This window comes from Seriola lalandi, unplaced genomic scaffold (genome assembly GCF_002814215.2).
Source record: "Seriola lalandi dorsalis isolate HSWRI2012SDOR001 ecotype SW California unplaced genomic scaffold, Sedor1 jcf7180002054983, whole genome shotgun sequence".
Taxonomy (NCBI): Eukaryota; Metazoa; Chordata; class Actinopteri; order Carangiformes; family Carangidae; genus Seriola; species Seriola lalandi.
The window spans coordinates 693,804-714,889 of record NW_019525532.1 but is presented as its reverse complement, the minus strand read 5'-3'; the positions used below and the strand labels follow the sequence as shown (position 1 = coordinate 714,889).

Genomic DNA, 21,086 nt, shown 5'->3' with positions numbered 1-21,086 from the left:
ACACACACACACACACACACACACACACACACACACACAGCAGTTGTTCCAGTTTGGGAAGGACATCGGAGGACATGACAGGGTGAGGGCTCCCTAGGAGGGGTTGTTTCCATAGCAACCTTGCCTGTAAGTGCATGTGTGTTTGTGTGTGTGTGTGTGGGCATGTGTTGGCCTGATGGTGTGTGTGTGTGTGTGTGTGTGTGTGTGTGTGTGTGTTTGTGAATCGCTGCCATGTTTTGTGTATATGTGGGATCCTCACTCTTATCCTGCTGCTGCTGTCCTCCTGCTAACCCTGGTTTATCTGTCTGGTTATGTAAGTGCGCGACACACTGTCACAGCCAGCAGACACCCGGCGTTCCCCACAAAGCTCTCCGAAGCTGACAGTGTCCCAGCTCTGCCCTGACTGCCCGCACAGCATGGACCAGAGTTACACCCCGAAGTGACCTTATGATGCCAGCTGAGGTCGTGTCAACATAAGAGTTTTTAAGTTACAAACTCAAATAGACAAACAGTTATGCTGATTAGAGTCTGCACATGCAAGGACCAAAACACAGCAGGACAAAACCTAAAGGAATTTTTGAGATGTCTTGTGTTTGGCTCACATATGCAATTTTCATATGGACTGCCGTCAACAGATGCTCACACACTTTTTTCATGAAGCTGAACCATAAAAGCAGAACTAATGTTGCTGTAACTGCAGAGCAGGAACTTTTCCGCTCCCTTAGGTTTTGCTAATGGCTGGGTCAACGGTGAATGCAATGACATGCCTGAGCAGCTGCTGAATCAAGAGTAAAAATTAATTTGTGTCAAAACATGTGACTGATTAAAGTCTACGAGTGTGGCCTTTACTCGTTAGCTGCATGCTAATATAAGAACGATGAACAGCTGTCTGTTATTACCAGGCAATCCTTTGATAACTTTTTTAAACATGAAAAAAAATGTATATCATTTACAACGCATTCAAACATTTACAAAAAAACTACACATTTATGCAAAGGGAAATGTATAGACAAGAGTAAAATGAAATAAACAACATGCCTCTAAAATATTCAGATATTACATGTAAATCTACCCCTCACTTTATGTCCAATGAGGTTAAAGATTTTTTATGTATTGTTCTACCTGCAGCAAGGAAGGTCCAGCCCTTCTGAGGGATGAACATGGCTCGAGGGTGAACAGTCACAACCTCCTCCTCCTTTCCTGTGGGACCAAACACAGACCCCAAAACTTTCAAAATACAGTTTATACAGTAATTATCACAATGATGAAATGAAATTAGAGCGAAAACAATTAGCCAATTAAAAAATGAGTGTCACCAGATAAATAATCTACAAATATTTTGCTAATTGTTTTAGTCAGTGTTTAAGCAAATGCTTCACATTATCTGGTTTCAATCAGTGCACTCCTAAATGAAACTGAAGTTAACACAGATTTAACCAAGGTTAAATAAAGAGCTAAAAAAATTTCAGGCAAAAGTATCTTACCTATAAATGAGGTTAAAAATAACCTCCTTAAAAACCCTCATGTACATTATTCAGTAAATAATAGCAACTTGTGTGCCATGCGTTACAATACACTGGAAACCACACACAAACACTTAGCTTATCAGAAATGCATTTGTAATTGTGCCATGGCCTGTCACTTCTCAGCTTTGTTATTAGAAATGCTGGTTGTGAGCCATGCTGCACAGAACTCAAATTAAACCTACCTTGCATTAAATAAGCAGCATCTCAGCATATAAAACATGGATGTCTTTCACAGCACATTACAAAACAAATTTACTGACCGGACGTACATCATAACAAAGTGATTTATTTCTAATAATCTGTTTGTGTGGTTGACAGAGAGCAACACAGGGAGACTCAGAGAAACGCAGACAGTGAGCGGCGGCTGGGGACTTAGTGGAGCAATAAAGAGAGTTAACGCTGACATCTGACTTAATGAGGAGTTAAATTCTGAAGAAGCAACGCCTCATTTAGAGGCCAATCCAAATCCAATCAGGATCAGACTATCACTGCACTCTGCAATGATGGGATCCATAACAATGAACCATCACATCCTATGTCAGCATAGTGGAAATACCACTTCAGCAGTGCACACATATACAAACAGGGGCACCGTAATCAGATGTGATTAAGGCTGCAAACTCTCCCCTGAAGGCAAAATAGGATAACCGATATGCGGATGACAGAGGGATAGAGAGAGGGATGCTGCTCGAGGGAAAGAAGGGATGATATGAGGGCTGCAGCAGGGACTGAAGAAGATTTGATGACAAGGGGCTTTGGGAATCTGAGAGAGTGAAGAGCAGAGGTGCTGATGTTAGCACCTATGAATCACTCAAACAGAGAGAAAGAGAGAGAGAGAGAGAGAGCGAAAGAAAGATAGGAACAGTGAGAGAGCAGGGGACAGAAATAGAGCTATAAAGCTGAGCGTGGCCGCACTAGCCATGACTGACAGCTGAGTCAATGTGGACTGGCCGTGCCAACAGATGGATGGACTTGTTTTGATGTTTTATTCATTCACAAATGGAGAAATTTTGCTTTTTTTCCCTGTGTTTGGGAAACACTGTCTGCCAGGCTAATCCAGCACCTCTGGAGCAGGAAAGTAATAAGTGAAGCACTCCAGATAAGACTTAATTTCACAAAACCACAACAAGCCATCCTTAATTAGGAGCTGATCGTTTATCAAATGCTGTCTGGGTAATGACACAAAAACATGACATCATAGCTGGATGGACAGAGAGTTTGGTGGATGGATAAGTGGCACGTCGACTTCAGCTGAGATTAAAGTGCAGTCAGGGATTTATCTTGGTCTATCTGAAATAATTTGGCATGCAGGCTATCTTCTCAGTTACATACAGAATGAGCCCTGGCCAGCATTTATGTAATTTATATTTACAAAACCTAATGTGTGGGATTCATGTAGAAAAGTAATTCTACTGAAATTGAATGTCTTTGTGAGGCAATTGATTTTCCTTCAACAAAGAACATAGGCAAAATAGGCAATATGTCAATGGAAATCAATATAAACTTTAAGAAATATTGATTTAACATAACCAAACTTTCAAAACAGTGTGGTCAAGGCAGAGCATGTTATTTTAGCTAAATTCTGTCATGCAATATAATTCTATCCTAATATAACTGCTGTGGCGCTCGCAAGCAGCTGTCACACAAAATGAAGAGTCAGGCTGTTTTCCCAAAGTGTTGGAGTGGCATTTTTTATCAAATGATGACTGTGTGCAACAAGGGCAAGGCGAGGTAATTAAAAATTTTACCAGAGGATAAAGTTGCAGCAGTCTTTTGTTTGTTGACTCAGAGGTTGAGAACAGAGAAGGTACAAAAGGAAAAATAATCAAATCCAATGTTGCCAGTTTGATGCTTGTGTATATATGGATAATGTTCTCCCCCAGCTGTCTCGGGAAAGACATTCTGCTCGTGAAAGTAAACAGAGATGCTACAGTGCAGTCGAAAGATTGAAAGATGGGCTTGGTGCTTTATGTTGCATACATGATCAGCTAAGCACAGCAGCTAATTTTCTCAGACATTTCAACTGGCTCTGTAACACGGTACACACTAAACAAGGACCGTTCTCACAATGAATCACAGGACTTGTTAATTCACAGCGCACCATCTTTTTCTGTCCTCATCAAACCAGCATAAGCTTACACCAGGGGGAACAGAGAAACAACTTCCAGGTCCATTTTAAAACACAATATGTCCCATTTAATCTCTTTTAATCCAGCTTTCAGTGTCATTGTCATATCTAAGCATTTTTTAGGCTGCAGGCAAAATTGGAAAAATGAAAACTGTTTCATTTTTTGAACTTGCACATCCAGGTACAGCTTTCTTTTTATCTTTTTTTTTTTTTAATATATATTATCATCCTAAAATCAAGTAGATGCAATGCAACTTGGAGGAATATACGAACAAGTTAAACATGAGAGAGAGCAGACAAACACAAAGGAGACACTTTTTAGTGACTGGCCCTTTGCTGCTGCAGAGTTTTACCATCCTCATAAACCCTCTTTACTGGCTCCCTGCTCATCAGTTTCTGTATGCCCAGAGAAACATCTCCTCACACACACAAACACACCTCGACATTTATCACTGTCTCCTTCATTCTCCAGACTATGTGGGAGGGGTCTGTCTGTATGTGTCTGTGTGTGTGTGTGTGTGTGTGTGTGTGTGTGTGTGTGTGTGTGTGTGTGTGTGTGTGTGTGTGTGTTAATGATGCATCTTACCTTTGATGTACTGCTTCTTGGTGATTTGAAGTGGTTGTCTTGGCAGGGCCTGGAAGTTCTAGTTTGGGAGAACACACAGTTTGTAAACCAGCTGGAGGGAACTACATCTCTGTGCAGTGTGTAGTTACACATAGTGGACAGATAAATTATTCCCCAACTGTAGAAACTGTAATCCAGCTCTACACAAGTGAGAAAGGTCAGCTACATATATCTACAGCCGCTCCCAGCATGCTCCTCTGAGGCTGTAATGAAGGGAAGGGATAAAAAAAAAATGGAGGTGTGGAGGTCACCCTCAGTCGGGTGTATTTGTGTGTGTTAAATCAGAACAATTTCATTCTGCTCCACCAAAAAAAGACTGTTGGGAGCATCTACAAGTACTGCATGCAATTTCTCATATTAAATGTTACAGACGCTGTGTGATACTGGAGAGGGGTACTCCAGCAATTTAGTATCACCCTCCCATAAAGCTGATGGATTTATAAGAGGGAAATCACAAATCAAGGCAGAAGAGGCTGAATATAGTTCAAGTTGCAAAAACACGATACAATTTTCAATAATCATCCCTGCCTTGTGAATGCCCACCTCCAATTCTTCTCAAAATCCACACCTTCAGTTTGTAATACAGTCTTTATTCTAAAAATCTATTGTCTCAATACCCAGGCTGAGGTAATCCATCATGATGACATCATCTGGGTTATTTTCTCAGACTATACAGAGCTCCTCCAGAGCCACAGAAGACACTGCGTAAGAAATTTCTCAGCCTAAATATTACTCCTTTCATATCAACACAAATGTAGTGTATGTTGCATCTATGTCCTCATATAGTGTTCAAAGGATATTTTATTATGTTTTCTAGGGCAACCACTTTTTATTTGTAATTTAAACTACTACAAAATAAATTTTAATTATGGACTTTTCAATGTTGATCCGAATTATCAATGACCTTTTCAGACTCTAACTTGATATTCCCTTGTAATTTGAAGACCTAAACAGGGTATTGCTGCCTGCAAAATGTTGCTTTTTAACTCAGAATTGCTTTCTGAACCAAACAACTACAAACCACTGTGTAAATACATAAATGTACGGGTTTTAAATTAGATGTAAAGGTTAAAGAGTTCCCTCATAATTACACTTTAATACAGTGGAATCACCAAATTCTGGTCTGCTGTCCTGAATTTTCCCAAATATTCCATGACAAGCAGAGACCCTGTGTAGCATTTAAATGGCGCTGGCTGCTTTGCTTGGCTGAGATTAAGAGAAATAGAAAGCCATCCTTTAAGTTTTCAGACACACGTCTTAAAATAGGAACAGCCTGATGCTCACTGGGCTCTTGGCCCACCTTGCATCGACCCACAGAGTAATCTAAGATGCTGCTGATATAGACACACACAAACAAAATTACATGTATGCAGTTTTGTTCTGCCTGAAGGAGGAAAAATGGGAATGTGATAAGGCTCACAAGCACACACGCACACACACACACACAAAGCACAGTGTTTGATGGGGAGAAGCAAAAAACAGATTCAGACTCAGCAGTTCCATTTTAATCCCTGTTAATCCCACTGTAACCACCCTTTTAACACACACACACACACACACACAAACAGCACAAGGTGTGGGTGTGTGTATCAGGAGGATGTCTCACTGTTAAAGGTTATCATCAAGGACGTGCAAGACACGTTAATGTATGTGTAGTGTGTACACATGAACACACACAGATACACACAACATTGGTTAACATGGAGAAGGGGGCAGGTGAAGCAAAGGACATGGAAACACGGAAACACACACACACACAAACACAATTACAAAAGTGTCTCCCATCATGGTCAGAATCCAAGTGTGTATGTGGTTGGTTTGACCCCACAGAGAGTGTGCATGGGTTGTGTGTGATCCAGAGAGAGAAAACAGCTCTCTGCTTCCAACACTCATTCATTATTCAGGGGAGAGAGGGAGAGGGTGAGAGACAGAGGGAGGGAGAGAGAGAGGGGGTAAAGAGGGAGGGAGGAAGGGAGAGGAGAGGATGTGAAAAGACAGGACTGCAGTGGCAGGGTGTGGACAGTGGAAAGAATACATTAGGGACAAGGCACCAGTCGCTTATGTAGCAATAAGCACACGCACTCTCACACACACACACACACACACACACAGACACAGACACAGACACAGACACAGACACACACACACACAAACACAGGTTCAGTTACAGTAGTCCTACAGCAGTACATGAGATACGTGACCTGTGGTGTGTATTCAGGGCAGAGTGAACAGGAACAGGTAAGGGTGCAGGTAATTACAAACGTGTGTGTGTGTGATGTGACAGGTGATTCAGCATGTCAGTTGTGAATGTTCAGCTTTCCTATCATGCACAGTGTTGCAGTGACGGCAGCATAAATCACGATTCGGCGCACACACACACACACTCATACATATAGTATACAGAGCACACTGAATCGCCTGACAGTCTGTCAGCACACTAGATACTCATTTTCCCAGGGTACAGTCAGATCTCTTTCTTTAACATGCACACGCGTTTCTCTGCTATGGCAACACCATGTAGACACAAAAATACACACAGCATGCTGTGCAGCAAAAACAACTAATGCAAATACAAAGACCAGCTAGGATGCTCTGGTCCAAGCTGTGTCAAACTGATCCAAAGTCAGATTGGGTTATTGAATGGGTTATTGAATATAATGGTTTGTGAAGAGGATGTAGCAAAGCACAAACAGTCCATTTAGGAGCCAACTATCTAATTGTTGTTAATACCTTTTGTTGATTATTGTTATGCAAAAGTGACTGGTGCCCTGTGTTCTCATATGTAATCAAAACCCTCAGATGCTTTTAAAGACAAAGTCAGACGTGAGCATGTGAAATGAGAGAGACAAGAAGAAAGGAAAAGACAAACGAAGAGATGGAAAGGCGGGAAAAATAGAGGGACGAGGATCAAGAGACAAAAAGAGAAAACAAAGGAAAAGAGAGTCAAAGAATTAAATAGGAGAGATGCAGAGGGACTACAACGTGCGTCACTGCAGCCTGACAGAGAAAAGATGAATGAGAAATTGTAAAAGATATTAATGTCGTCCAGGTCAGTTTGCTCTGCTCCCTGCTGACTGTACACTTTAAAATACACACACATACAAACCCTCTCCCCAACACTGGTCAATAATATGCATGAAAACATCCATGTATACACGCACGCACGCACGCACATAATCCATGCCTGTCGTTCTCAAACACACACACAACATTGTAACAAACCAGCTCAACGTTTGCGACAAGGAGGGGCGACATAAGAGGTTAAAATACCAAATAAGTGTTTTATTTATAAGGAAACCAACATAACTATTTACAAGAGATGACCATAGAATGTGAAGGTGAGACGCATCAGTGGTGTGTGGAGTGTATGAGAAATGTGGATGTGCTGTTGCGAGTAGAAAAAAAATGTTGAAATGAACCAAAACTTGGCGGCGTGGAGCTGAAGGGAGAGAGAGAGAATGAGAAGGAGCTGGTGTGGAGGTCAAACCAGGTTTCACCACATTACGCTAATCACCCTCCTGTCTGCAGGCACCTGCTAAAGAGGACAGGTTTGACAGAGCAGGCAAATAGGGAGGGGTCATAACAACATGAACAAGGCTAGTGATCAATAATGAAGCTATTACACGGACAGACACATGTAAATATACTGCAATTAGATTATCACTACTAAATCTTCTGTATATCCTGAACAAAAATGTAACTACCAACTGATGATGATGATGATAATAATAATAATCTAGGTGCTATCACAGCAATTCCAATGATGGCACGACCCGCTGGACAAATGCAGCCACTGCATACCCTCCCCAACTCTGACATCAAGGATCTAAATGTCAGATAAGACAAGTGACGACAGCACACGTACTGTATTTGCACAATCACTCGCAGGAAGACACAAAAACAATAAGAACATATAGAAGCCAGATGCACACACACATACCTCCTGCTCTGTGTGTCGGGTAAGTCATTATCACCCTTACTGTGTCATGAGGAACGGAGTACCAGTTCATTAGTGGACACCGTAGGAGTCAGTCACACTCACATCCTTGTATTTCATTTATCCTTACAAACATACAAGTAGAGGAGCACAAACTGTACAGATATCAAACACAAAGAGTAAGCAGGCAGTCACACTGTGAATATGGCACATCAACATGCACAGACACACACACAAACAGGCAGGCACAAACAGATACACATGAGCACTTGCACAGGACGGACTCCATTAAATGGCAGCTGATGTTATTGTTCCTCCCCTAATTATATCAAGGTGTGTAAATTATACAGAGCTGACACAAATATTTGTGTATCACCCTCTGTTGCACACATACAAAAACACACACAGCATAAATATTCCTAGACTGTCAAACACAATACACACACACACACAGCTTGAAAATATGCCTGGGCCAATGACTGCCAAACACACCAACACACATGCTTGGGTTTCCCTCTCATGGCCTCATTGTCTCTGAATGGGCCACTTCATCATGCAGATGTTTTTCCATGTTGTCTTTCAACTACTCAGCAACGTTCCTTATTCTTCATAACAACCCGCTGTTTGTATTCTTTAATGCCCCCCTCATCTTCTAATAAGGACAGACAATTGCCTGATAATGAATCTGCAATTGGCTCCTATTAGTCCTTCAGTGGGTCTGCTCAGACCCCACAAGAGCCTGACAATGACGCTTGTTGTGAAAGCACCTGTTAGCAAAGCTGACCCAGGGATTCATGGTTTTAGATTAGCATTGGTTGAAATACTTGTGATGGTTTGGTTAGGGCTAATTCATTTGCAGCTAAGATGCAGATAACTGAACAATAACCGAAAGTAATTATTGTGAAAGGGCAGGATTTTACCAGTGTGCTGAAATGAGTAGCTCCTGCTGGTCCAACAGTGTTTGTAATTGTTGATGCCTTTTCGGCTGTTCCCATGAGAAGTCGCCACAGCAGATCACCATCTGCATATTTGATTGTGGCATAGGTTTTTACACTAGATATCCTTCCTGATGCAACCTCGGCCCACAGGAGCTGGGGATGAAACCGCCAACTCTCACCTGAGCCATGGGCCCCCTGGTCAAACAATTTTTAATTACTGTATATTCAATATGCATTTACACAGGATTATTTCTCTCCTTACGAAAGTTCAGTCCAAACACAGTTTCTCAATGTTACACTGTGGTTTTTCTGTAAATGATTTAAAGTCTTTCTATATCTATGCAGCATCTCTATCTTATTTCGACCACCTAAATGAACCTGGACTGGACTTGCAAAATGCACCTAGATGGTCGTCGCAGGGGCTGATTTTGAAATGAGCTACTGTTTTAGCCTGTCAGGTTGACACCAGGAGCCAGATCCATGACTGAATAAAGGCTCTACATGAGCAGGTCCATAGAACCTGGGTGTGTATTACTGGTATTGTCCTCCTGACCTAGCATTATAGCTGTGCATGCACCCCTAAATTCATGGTAGACCACACACAATGGTCTACTTTCAATACTGTATAAATAGAATTGGTCAAATCAATATTATTAATAAATATAAACTGATTTAGATGGCTACATCAGTGCATCTGGCACTAATTACACACAGTTTGTGAGCGCAAATTGAATGAAAGGCGCACTGCAAATTTGCCCTGTGCTTTCATCAACGTAAATCTGGCCCGCAGAGATACAGAGCGAGTCTCACAGGAGTAATGCCTTGTTAAACAGATGGGGACGACTGAATGACTGTGCTGGTGAGGGATAATTTAATCACACCGAACCAATTTAATGACTAATCACGGAGAACATACAAATACACATGCATGTCTTTATGCACAATTGAAAGCATCCTGGGCTTGAGTGCACACAAAAACAGATGCACAGACTACTAAATTATCTCCATTTACGATGCAACGTCAAACACACACACACGCCAAAATCCATCTGCTCAGCATGAAGAGAGATCGGCACATCGCCACAAAGCCCACAAATCCCACAAATCCCACAGCCAGCTTATCCATTAGTTGGAAAGGAGACTGACTGAAGACCCAGAGTGGAAGGAGTTTCCTGTTGTGAGTTTCTGTCCCTCTGAACTCTGGGATTGCTCCTGGTAGCAGTGCTCAATAAAACCAGTTTATCTATAACAGCGGCCCTGGCTGATTGGTTGATACACTGGGGCAGATAGGCGACTCAAGTGGCAATTTAATCTAGCCACTAAACATCTGCAGCTTTTGCCCAAAAGCCAACATCACTATGAAACCAGGTTTCTGTAAAAATGTATTTGAACAAAATTCAAACCAAATGGACAAACATGAAATATGGATGATTAATGAAAAATAAAAAAGAGGTTTCATGAACAGGGCTCCCACACCTTCTTAAACATCAAATTCAAGGACCCAACACAACATAGTTTGAGTCACAGATCAAGGGTAATTACTGTTAAAACACTAAGAATTTTTATGATGAGATCTAGCAGCTTTACAGAAGCTCACAGACAATTAAGAAGAGAGAGGGGCTTGAATGTGTGAACACTTTTCAGCATGCTGTGTGTGAATGATGGCAGACTATATGGTCACAGTCAAACATGCAGACAACATATATATATTCTTTTTATATCTTCTGTACAAAAATTCTATTTTTATAATTCAAAATTCAAACACTTTCAATGACCCGTGTCTATTTTTAAAAACAAAGCCTTGATTTTTTTTCTCAAATTCACAAACTTTCAAGGATACCATGGACCCCTGGGAACTTGCATGAATATTATACTGCACTTTACTATCACTCCTAATAATTAATTATGTACACTAAAATCTGCATACATTATTATTTTTAAATTATTATTTTGATATTTATAGCTTTCTAACTAAGCTACCAGAGTAGCTAATAGAGCTACATTACTTTTTATGCTTGTACATCAAGAGAAAGGTTTCTGCATCTCAAAGCATCCCTCCCTTTCTGTCTCACACAGTGGTAAATAAGATGCTAAATGTATACAATCGTATATGCAAAAAACTGTGCCTGAGTGTGTTTTCAGATGTGTCAGCAGAGAACATGACAGACACTTCAGGTAAGTGCTTAGATTTAGATCAGACTTGGGAGGACTTTCTGTAAGTGCAAAACACTTAACTGTACTTCAGCTTTGATACCACTAAACAAATGATTTGCCATAAACCTAAAAACAACAGGAGGACAGAATGTTTCCACCTGTTTTTTGTGTATTTGCACGAGGGGGTGAGTGAGTTTGACGCACTTGTGGGTGGAATGACTGTATAAATCTCTGAGCGCCCTAAAGGACAAAGGCACAAGCTAGGGTGAGAGGAGAGGGACAGAAAGCAGATGATATAAGGCGATGCACTGCAACAAGGACTCAGCAATGTTGTCTACCCTCTATGTGCTCCAACATGGAGGTAGAGAGAGGGAGTTCAATCTTATTTTCCTCATTTGGTTTCACTATCACGCTATTAAGAGTGTTAAATTGTGGGGATGTGTATGTGAGGTAAAGAGAAAAGGAGTGGGCAGAAATAAAGAATGTAGAGAAGGAGAGAACAAGAAAGACATGGGTGTGTACATAAAGAGAGAGAGAGGAGAGAGATAAAGATTAAAATTGAGAAAGAAGGAGAGAGAAAATAGACAATAAAAGAGGAGAAGAACAGACAGAGAATGTATATATGTATATGGAGAAGGGGGAGCTGAGGCTCACAGGCTGCTCATACTTTTGCTTTTAGCAGATAAAAACAGATGAGGCAGAGGAGAAAAGCCCACTTCCCTCTGCAGTGAGACTCACTTCTTACAGCGCTTTAAACGCAGCACCAGTCTAATGGCTGTCCTGCTTTAATTCAGGCTCCCCTTTGTTGCTGCAGTCTGGCTTCACCTCAATTGAACCCACAACAGATGAAAGCTAAACCCCACTGCAACACTCCTCATTTGAATATATGTGTGTGTATATGAAATGTGCTGCTGTATGTGTGTGTAGAGTGGTGAGTGGCAGAACACTTCCATTTTCTCCCTTATACCCAACACTACTGTATAAACTGCAGCTTTTCCTCTTCAAAGCAATAAGATGTGACATGTTCTTAATCACTGTGAGTCTACAATTATCTACTGGCACATTCCACTCCACAATAAAATGAGAATAATTATGAGTGAACTTCATTTATATGCTAGAATATCAACTTTAATCTGAGGAAAAAGAGAAAACGACTTAAGAGAGTTGACTCCTCTCCCTTCTGGCTCAATAATGGTGAAATTATCTTTTCATTTTAATCAATCAAGAGTTTCTTTCCATGCTCCAGCACAAACCAAAAGTTTTAATAATTATGACTTGCATTTCTTCCTCTGTGGATTATCAAAATAGTTCCCAATTAATGTTATATATGTGGATCGATTAATTGGATAACCATTTGAATAATTGATATCTGCTAAACTTTTTTTTTTTTACAATTTTGTTACTCTACTACTACTTGTTTGTTGTTGTCTACAGTGAAAGCTACTGTGTAAGAGAAACACTGAATACAAACACAAGTCCACAACCACATTTGACATAAGCCAGAATTCACTTTGAACATGAGAGGAGCGAGTGACGCACTCAGCAGTGGCAGTGAGGCAGTGAGAGAAGCAGATAATGTAACCAACTGGTGTCATTAAGTGGGCATCATGCAGGGCCACCATTTAACCTGGTACTACAGAAAACTATAAAACACCGCATCACTTAGTACCTCAAAATATTTAGTTTACTCACTTTTATCATCATTTTTATCCTTTCTCCTCATAACAACTATTTTTTACAATATGTCAAACATGTCTAGAGCTGAATCTGCTAATTTTCCTTCTGACAGTTTTGTGTTCTCTACAGCTCACTTTGGAAACAAATTACAATTATAGCACAATAAACACATGAAAGATCAAACTGGCACGCACACTCCAACACTACACATCAGATACAAGAATCCACAGGTTTAGTTCAAATGCTCACCCAAATCTCAGAACTGCATAAAAGCAGAGGGAACAGAGCTGTGTTAAATCACAGCCGCCCAACAGTCATATATCATTCAGTAGCAGCATGATCAATTCAATGTGTAGCTCACACCGCTCGCAGATCGGTAAGTGAGATTAGAAAAGTTGTCTCCACGGTTGTATATATGTGTGTGTGTGTGTGTGTGTGTGTGTGTGTGTGTGTGTGTGTGTGTGTGTGTGTGTGCAAGGCAGAGCAGTACTCAGTGACAGACCCACTGGACCCTGACAGCTGGGTAATGTCAAAATGAGCTATCGACCACCCCATACTGGAGGGAGAAAGAGAGAGAGACAGAGAGGCAGCAGGTGATAACCAAGCTGACAAGCATAAAAGAGACAAAGCATTTGTTTGTAGGTCTGTTGTTGATGTATGTATTCTTTAGCACATTGTGTCTCGATGTGTAATAGACTGAGACGCAAAGAAGATTAAAAAGGTACTTTCACTATAACCTCAGCTTCATAAGGTTCCCTGTACTCCAATCCAAAAACATGTATGCAAATACATCACACATCCAACCCAAAAACACCTCTGCCATCTGCGATACAGATAACTCCAATCATAGTGCAGTTAAAAACTTCCCTCAAAGTAACAAAGATTACTCAGTTCTGCTGTAAAACGTGACGAGTTTTTCTTCTGTCATTATGAGCTTAATAAAATCTATGGCCTCTGCGCTGTATCTTGGAGTAGGCTGTCTATCCTTATGTTTTACTTCAGCGCTCCAATTCAGAAGATTGATTTTATGACACTTACATAGGGATTAGATCAAGGTCTGAATCAGGTGCATAGCTGGGCTCAGACTTAGTTTTTTGCCCTCCCCCAAACTCTTATTATAAAGCACAATGTTGGTGGTTTTGCATGTTTTAGTCCAATAACAGTTAGCTGCATATATGCATAATGTATCTGTGTTACTGCTGATCACTTTCCAAGGCATACTACAGGTTTTAAAATAGACTTTTAACCATTGTTTTTCATTAATTTCATTGTGGTTCAAATATCAACTTTCTGCTTGCATCTGCATCACCACATGATAATATGCAACTTTGTGCAACTGGATTTTCATACTGCCCCAATGTAACTGAAACAAATGGATGCCTGGAACCACACAGGGAAATTAAACTGAAAAATGAATGTTACTTTTTGGAGAAAGTGAAGGCAGTAATATAAAATAGTACATGGAGTTTGCGGGGCACTGTGGTTGGTAGTAGTAAACATATGAACAAGTCAGAAAATAAGAATTCAGTGTGCACTATCAAGGACTTATAAATATTTCAGTAGGCCCATTCAACTGTACACCCTCTCTATCAGCCAGACATACTGTGTGTCTGAAAAAGACCCAACCTCATTCATTGTGATGTTTTTAAGACTCAGCTGCTGTCTTTCAAATACAACAACTGTAAACAGACACACTAAAACTCTCATTATTGTTTGTTTGCTCCCACACACACAAACACACACACACACACACACACACACACACACACACACACACACACACACAGTTAAGAACTTAGTGGTATATGTGTGCATGTGTTTGTAACTACTCTGCAGTGGGTTTCTTCAAAAAGTCTCTTTGGTAAGACAGATATGTACAAAGACAGGGAAGTGAAGGGCCGGCAAAGACCAGGGAGGAGAAAAGAAAGAAAAAGAAATCACACAGTGAACATGCTACTGAGAATTTTGAAGGTTATATAAAGGACCTGCTGATTGGTAGACACTGAACACCCAAACAGCCTCCTTCTGTCATATAGTAAATTGACTTTTTGTTTTGGGACATTGAACATTTGCAAAATCCATATGCATCTGGATATCTTAGATTGAATGGACCAAACTGAGATTAAAGGAGTATCTCTGTCTGAGGAGAAATAGACTGAGTTGTATGCATCCCTCATGCCTATAACTTGTCTAATTTTTTCTGAAACATACACTCAGGTTCTTGAGTAAGTGTTAAGTATTGTAGGCATGCACAGAAGCATGACTCTGGCCTGCAGGATAACAAACAGCTAGGTTCAGCCTGCAGTTCAGCACCATGGATAGTTCCACTAACTCAGCACTGTAGTCCTGCTGACAACATATGCAGGGAAGCACAAGCCTGATGAATCAACTTAACCTGTGTAAACTAGTTAAAATATTTAAAAAACAAAGAAATTAAGGGAGGTTGATTTGTAGGGATAGTACAGTCTATACTTACTGGGTGTTTTGCAGAGATTCTCCCAGTCACAACACTTGTCTGGTACCATGTCGAGGAAATGTAGTTCTGATGAATTGTTGAGAGACAGACATAAATAAATCAGATACAGAAGTCAATTGACATATCCAACATGTTACCACAGCAACATTTACTGGCAAAAATTAACAATTTTTCCAACCACAATTTTCTTCATAGAATATAAATGTTTCAGTGAGTCAGCTTTGTGATCAGTAATGTTTACATGTAGCTGATTCCCATCCAGTGCAGCCTGGATCCTGATTTCCATCATCTCCCCGAATCTGCTTTTGGACCAACAGGCACAAACAGTGCCATGTGACTGCCTGATACCCACTTTGATCAAACTGTTTATAGTCTGTGGTGCCAGTGATGTTGGCGCAATAAGCAATGGCAATAATAAGCAATAATGCAACAACACAACTGTGCTCAGGGCTGCTGTTACAGTATGTGATGTAACCCCAACATATGGTTGCAGCCAAACTTATTAACCTGACAAAATAGGAAACTATGGTCAACAGTGGCTTACGCCCTGCTGTAGCAAACAAACTTGACTCTGGGCTAAAGGTTTCTTTGGATGATTGCAGTGTAAACAGTTAATTATAATCTACTCTACTACTACTAATAACAGCCTAGTAACCTTAATCACGTGACAAAATCATTTTATATACAATAACACCCAAATTACCACCAGAAATTTCATATTTGTTTTTGTCAAAAGCACCCTGCTCTAGCTAGGACTTTGGCTTGCACTGTCCAAAAGACCACCAAATGAATCACCACTATCAGAAGCCAAACAGCTCTAGAGATAGCCAGGCAGACTCATTTGCAGAGTTGAGTAAGCACAGATTGACAAACACAAGCTGCTGCATCCATACAGAGTCAGACGAAGCTCACATGGAGGGACAATCAGACATGGAGCTGCATCTTTGCTCAGCCAGTTCAACACAGCAAGATGGGTTTGTCTAGTAGCATACAAATACTGCTCTGAAGCATTAATGCAAAACTAAACTGTGAAGTGAAGAAAAACAAAAGCTGTGGGATCTTGTTTTAGTCCATGTAGCCTGCAGCAAACTCTCAACTTTTAGTTTCACCCTCTTGTTTTTGCAGTTCCAGCCTCAAGGAGAGAAAAACTAGAGAAACACATATCCCAAAGTGAGCAGAAGAAGAGTTAAGAGTTGTGAAATAGCCTGTTTATTAGACTTGTAAGTCTGTCTGTAAGAAATCCTTTTTGGTGAATGTGCGTGCCAAGAATATGTTTACATTTTAGGTATTCCATTGACAGTTATATAACTGCCTGAAACCAGCTGTAGGCTCACCTTGCTCATCATGCATGAGAGAATCCCATCAACAAAAGTGGACTTGATCTTGTGAACCTGCGAGTAACAATAAAGACATTTTACTGTACAAACAAGGGGAGCAGTTTGAGAGAGCTACTGCTTGAATGAGCAAAGCAAACCCTTTTTTTAAACAATGTTTGACACAACATGACTGACCTGTCTGTACTCTAGAATGATCTTTGGTAGAGGGTGCAGGTCCTGAAGCTGCAACAACTACAACAAATAATACAGAGGAGAGAAAGGATGAGAAGAAATTGTTTATCAAAGAGCTCAATAGCAATTTTGAACAAAGATCCAAGCAATTTTGTTTGTGGCAAATCTGCTGTATTGTTTTGTCCTTTTCCCTTTATGTGAAGTTTTGCTAATGTTCGATTGAAACTGCAACTACAGAATAAGTTGGCAAGATGCCTGTCTACCTATTGATTTGTACATACTTACTGTACTCGGCAAATGTTTACCAAATACTAAAAAGCACAGCAATGTGCCAGTATGTGAATTGAGTGTGCATGTGTGATTGTGTATTTATGTGTATGCCTGTGGATTCATCTGTGTGAATGTGTCAGTGCACATACTGAAACTTAAAAGAAGACTGAGCAGGTTTTCTTAGACTCAACGAGATTTGAGGATCAAATTAACATGTCTGTGTGTTTATGTGTTTGTGTGTGTGGCGTACTGCGGCTTCTGATGTTGACTGCTGCTGTTTGTTGATGGTCTTGGGAAGTTTCTTCTTCTCGCAGCGCTCATGGAGGCGCAGCTTCTCAAACAGAATCTTCAAACATTGCAAATCCACATTATCCACAAATCCATGACATTGAAACATACACACAACATAGAAAAACACACAGATAGAAACATGTGCAGGAATAGAGTACATATATACTGCATATAAACACACACAAACACACAATAACACATTGGAAACATTTCATGCATTTTCACACAGAAACTGGTGAGGTCCTTGCAATATTAAAATTCAGGATCTCACACACTGTTCGTAGCTGAGTGTTGCTGGTGACCAGGAATATTTGCCCTGCTGCTCGGTGGGCCTCCTGCTCCAACTGCTTCATCTTAGTCTGGTAGAGACAGAGACAGAGACAGACAGTGTAAGGAGTAAATCAGACTGGGCCTATGTAGATTTTTTTTTTTTTTTTTTTTTACATGAACCAAAAGGCCTACTTAGCCTATCAGTACTTACTGATTGTTAAAAGGTCAAAGTCAGACTATTAACATCATTCAGTTACTCAACCAATGTGCTATGTGCTGTACAAAGTGCATGTAACAACAAATACTAATTAGAACTTGTTGAACCAGAGAAGTACATTCTACTATGCCTCTATCAATGAGTCAAAAATATGTGTGTGGTTATGTAACATTTGTGGCTAATGTTCTACACAATTCACAAAAAACAATCACCTGGGCCGTATAGTACATGTGAAGCTTGTTTTACAATGACAACAGTAGTTCATCTTTACAGTAAAGTCAGAGTACATGTGTAGATTCAAGGAGTTTAATTACAAAATGCTATTATTAATGATACTTTCTGACATTAACATAATACTAATTTATTCATTTCGAAAAATATGGCTGAATGATTGCACTGCACTTTTTTCTACGTCTAGTTTTTGCAAAATATGTCAAAAGTTTTTTTGTCATGTCATGTTTTTACTTTCAGGCCAGGTGCTGTTTATCAAAAGCAAGGAACACTTAATTCCATAAAAACATTTTATATCTTTGTCAGACTTTTTCCAGATTAGCAGCTCTATCCCTCAGTGGGTATAAAGCCAATTAAAATGTAAGGAGACAGCAGAGTATTTACGCCAATTTGATGGGATAACACAGTTCAGCAGCCGAGTGACTGTTGGTTTGGCAAAAACTTTTCAAGACAAGTAAAGTGTCAAACACATTTTGCAGACCTGAGCATGAACCCTGCAGTAAAGCTGTGGAGGTTATTTGAGGCCAGAACTGTTAATATGTGTAAGACAGAATTTGTCTCATTTCTCCGTCCCTTCAATGGCCGAAGGCAAAGCACTCTGTTAATCTGTCTAATGCACACATCAGTCACACAGCAAGCGCATTAAGCTTACACACAAACGAAAAATGGCATTAGCTCAAACTAAGCTGAAACACACACCCATATATACATATAAATGCGACAGCATAAAGATACATACAACTACAGAAGTACACACTTTCAATCAGACATACTGAATCTTTAAGAACCAGCGAGGCAGACAGGGTTTAATGACTGCTGTGATAATCCAGTGAAAATATGGAAAAAATTTTGTTTTTCAGGACAGACAGCATGATAACCACAGCAAGAAAGAGGACGAAAAATGGTTGTAGGAGAGAGAGGGAAAGAGAAAGTACGATCAAAAGAAAGGTAGTGAGAAAAAAGAGGCTATGATGAATAATAGGAAGAAAAGAGAGAAGGGACTTGGGAAGGGAAAAGGGGAAGGAAGCAAGGAAAGTAAAGGCACTTGATGAAAGTGGAAGGCCAAAAGCCTATGTCCCAGAGAGACAAAGATAATGATGAAAAGTAAATAAGGAAGATGAAGAAAAGTGAATGAGGGGAAAAGGGGAGCGAGTGACAGTTAAACAGATTCCTGCCCATACAATATTGAGTCCAAACATTGGTTTTATTGGGGGTTCTTTTGTTTACGATTGGGGTGACACTCACACACCAGCAGCTCATTTCAAGTCTAACTGAAGCAGAGAACACTTTTAACAACTTGAAAGTTGAACAAGAGAGCGAGGGGAGAGACACAGGGACGAGAATAGAAAAACAAAAGGGAGGGGAGAGGTTGAGGTGGGGTGATGAAATAAGAGACAACAGACAGAAAGAGGAACAGATTGACAGACTGGGTAACATAGTCAAGGACATAGAAAATTTGTGAGTGAAATGGTTGTAAAACATTGAAATGTGACAGTGGCTAGATGGGAAGAGGATGAGAGGAAAAAACTAAAATGGTGTGAAAAGGAGATGAGGAGTGAGTGAACAGCAGCAGGGAAGGCTGGGGCTAGACCTTGATAGAAAATGGCATTTTCAACAAACAGAAATCAGTCAGACAAGTGAGACAGTTAGACAGACAGAATTTGACAGCATGATGGGCAGAAGCGGGAGAGACGACAGTGGCAGAAAGAGCAATAAAGGAGAGGAGGGTCGAGACAGAAAGACAAACACAGGGATGGATTTAAAGAGACAGAGAGAGAGAGAGAGAGAGAGAGAGAAGAGGAAAAAGTCTAGGATCTGGCAGACAACTTCCAAAATATTTTCTCTCTCTCTCACTCAGCGCCCAGAGCAGGCTCCAGACTGCCTCATCAATATTGGATGCTAGCCCCTTAGTACTATGTCTGACACAGAACCACACACACACACAGAGCGGGTATGGCAGGGAGCTAATATTGCAAGACAATATTTTGGATCATCGCATTAGGATTAGTCATTGCATCATTTCAGTTTGATTCTGACATGATAGATGCCTAATCTAATCTGATCTGAATAGTGATGCCTGGAAAACACAGACAGAAGGTGAAAAAGGGTTTATTAAGTGGCGTCTGTCCGGCTGATTTTTGATAATACTGGCTGAAAAGACGAGAGAGCATGTGAGCATGTTTGTAAGATGCAGCCTGACTGACAGGAGGGATCCTCTGCTTGGTGTTCAGACAGGTGAACTTGACAGCGCAGATAAAAAGAAATCCAACACGACAGAGTGGGGACATGCGTGGCTGCGCTAACAGGCACATATTATAAAAGCACAAGCACACACACACATACAACTCTGCAGCAGTCTGCAAAAACTTCACTGCCTCAGTATGTGTGTATGTTGGCAGAGGCAGACAGCGATGCTCCTTCCTGCAGCACAGCCTCTTGAAGGAAAAAGACATCCATCCTATTTATAGTAACACGACAAGATACCAAGACTCTCTCCACAACAACACCCCTGCTGGCTCTTGCAAGAGTTGGAAGTGGGTTTAAAAGTGTGTGTCTCTATGACTGCCCGCAAAACTGATTACAAACATGTGTGTATTTCTGAGCATGCGTGTGTCGACAACATCTGTGCGTCTGTCTTTGTGTGTCCATGATCACTCTCAAATGCAGTCTCTAGAATTGGCTTTTATCTGCATGTAAACAGGACAGGTCCCCAGAGGACATCCACCCACCACCTCACTAATCCTACCCAGAAGAAGAAAAAGAGAAATTCTATTTCTTTTTCCTTCTCGCGCTCTTTTTCCTGAGGACTCTCCAGTTTTTCACATCCTCCTACTCTTT

At 40.6% G+C, this 21,086-nt stretch overlaps 1 protein-coding gene across 2 annotated transcripts in view; it reads right to left on the bottom strand.

Moving 5' to 3' along the window:
* The window catches only part of poln (polymerase (DNA directed) nu), a 51,828-nt gene that overhangs the window by 20,573 nt on the left and 10,169 nt on the right, over positions 1-21,086 (bottom strand). For both annotated transcript variants that reach the window (XM_023396786.2, XM_087171279.1), the window contains 7 exons: positions 17,806-17,889; positions 17,490-17,585; positions 16,973-17,029; positions 16,796-16,852; positions 15,462-15,527; positions 4,241-4,298; positions 1,123-1,200 (listed from right to left, as the gene is read on the bottom strand). In XM_023396786.2, the coding sequence (XP_023252554.2) occupies positions 1,123-1,200; positions 4,241-4,298; positions 15,462-15,527; positions 16,796-16,852; positions 16,973-17,029; positions 17,490-17,585; positions 17,806-17,889 (496 nt within the window). The remainder of the gene's footprint in view (positions 1-1,122; positions 1,201-4,240; positions 4,299-15,461; positions 15,528-16,795; positions 16,853-16,972; positions 17,030-17,489; positions 17,586-17,805; positions 17,890-21,086) is intronic.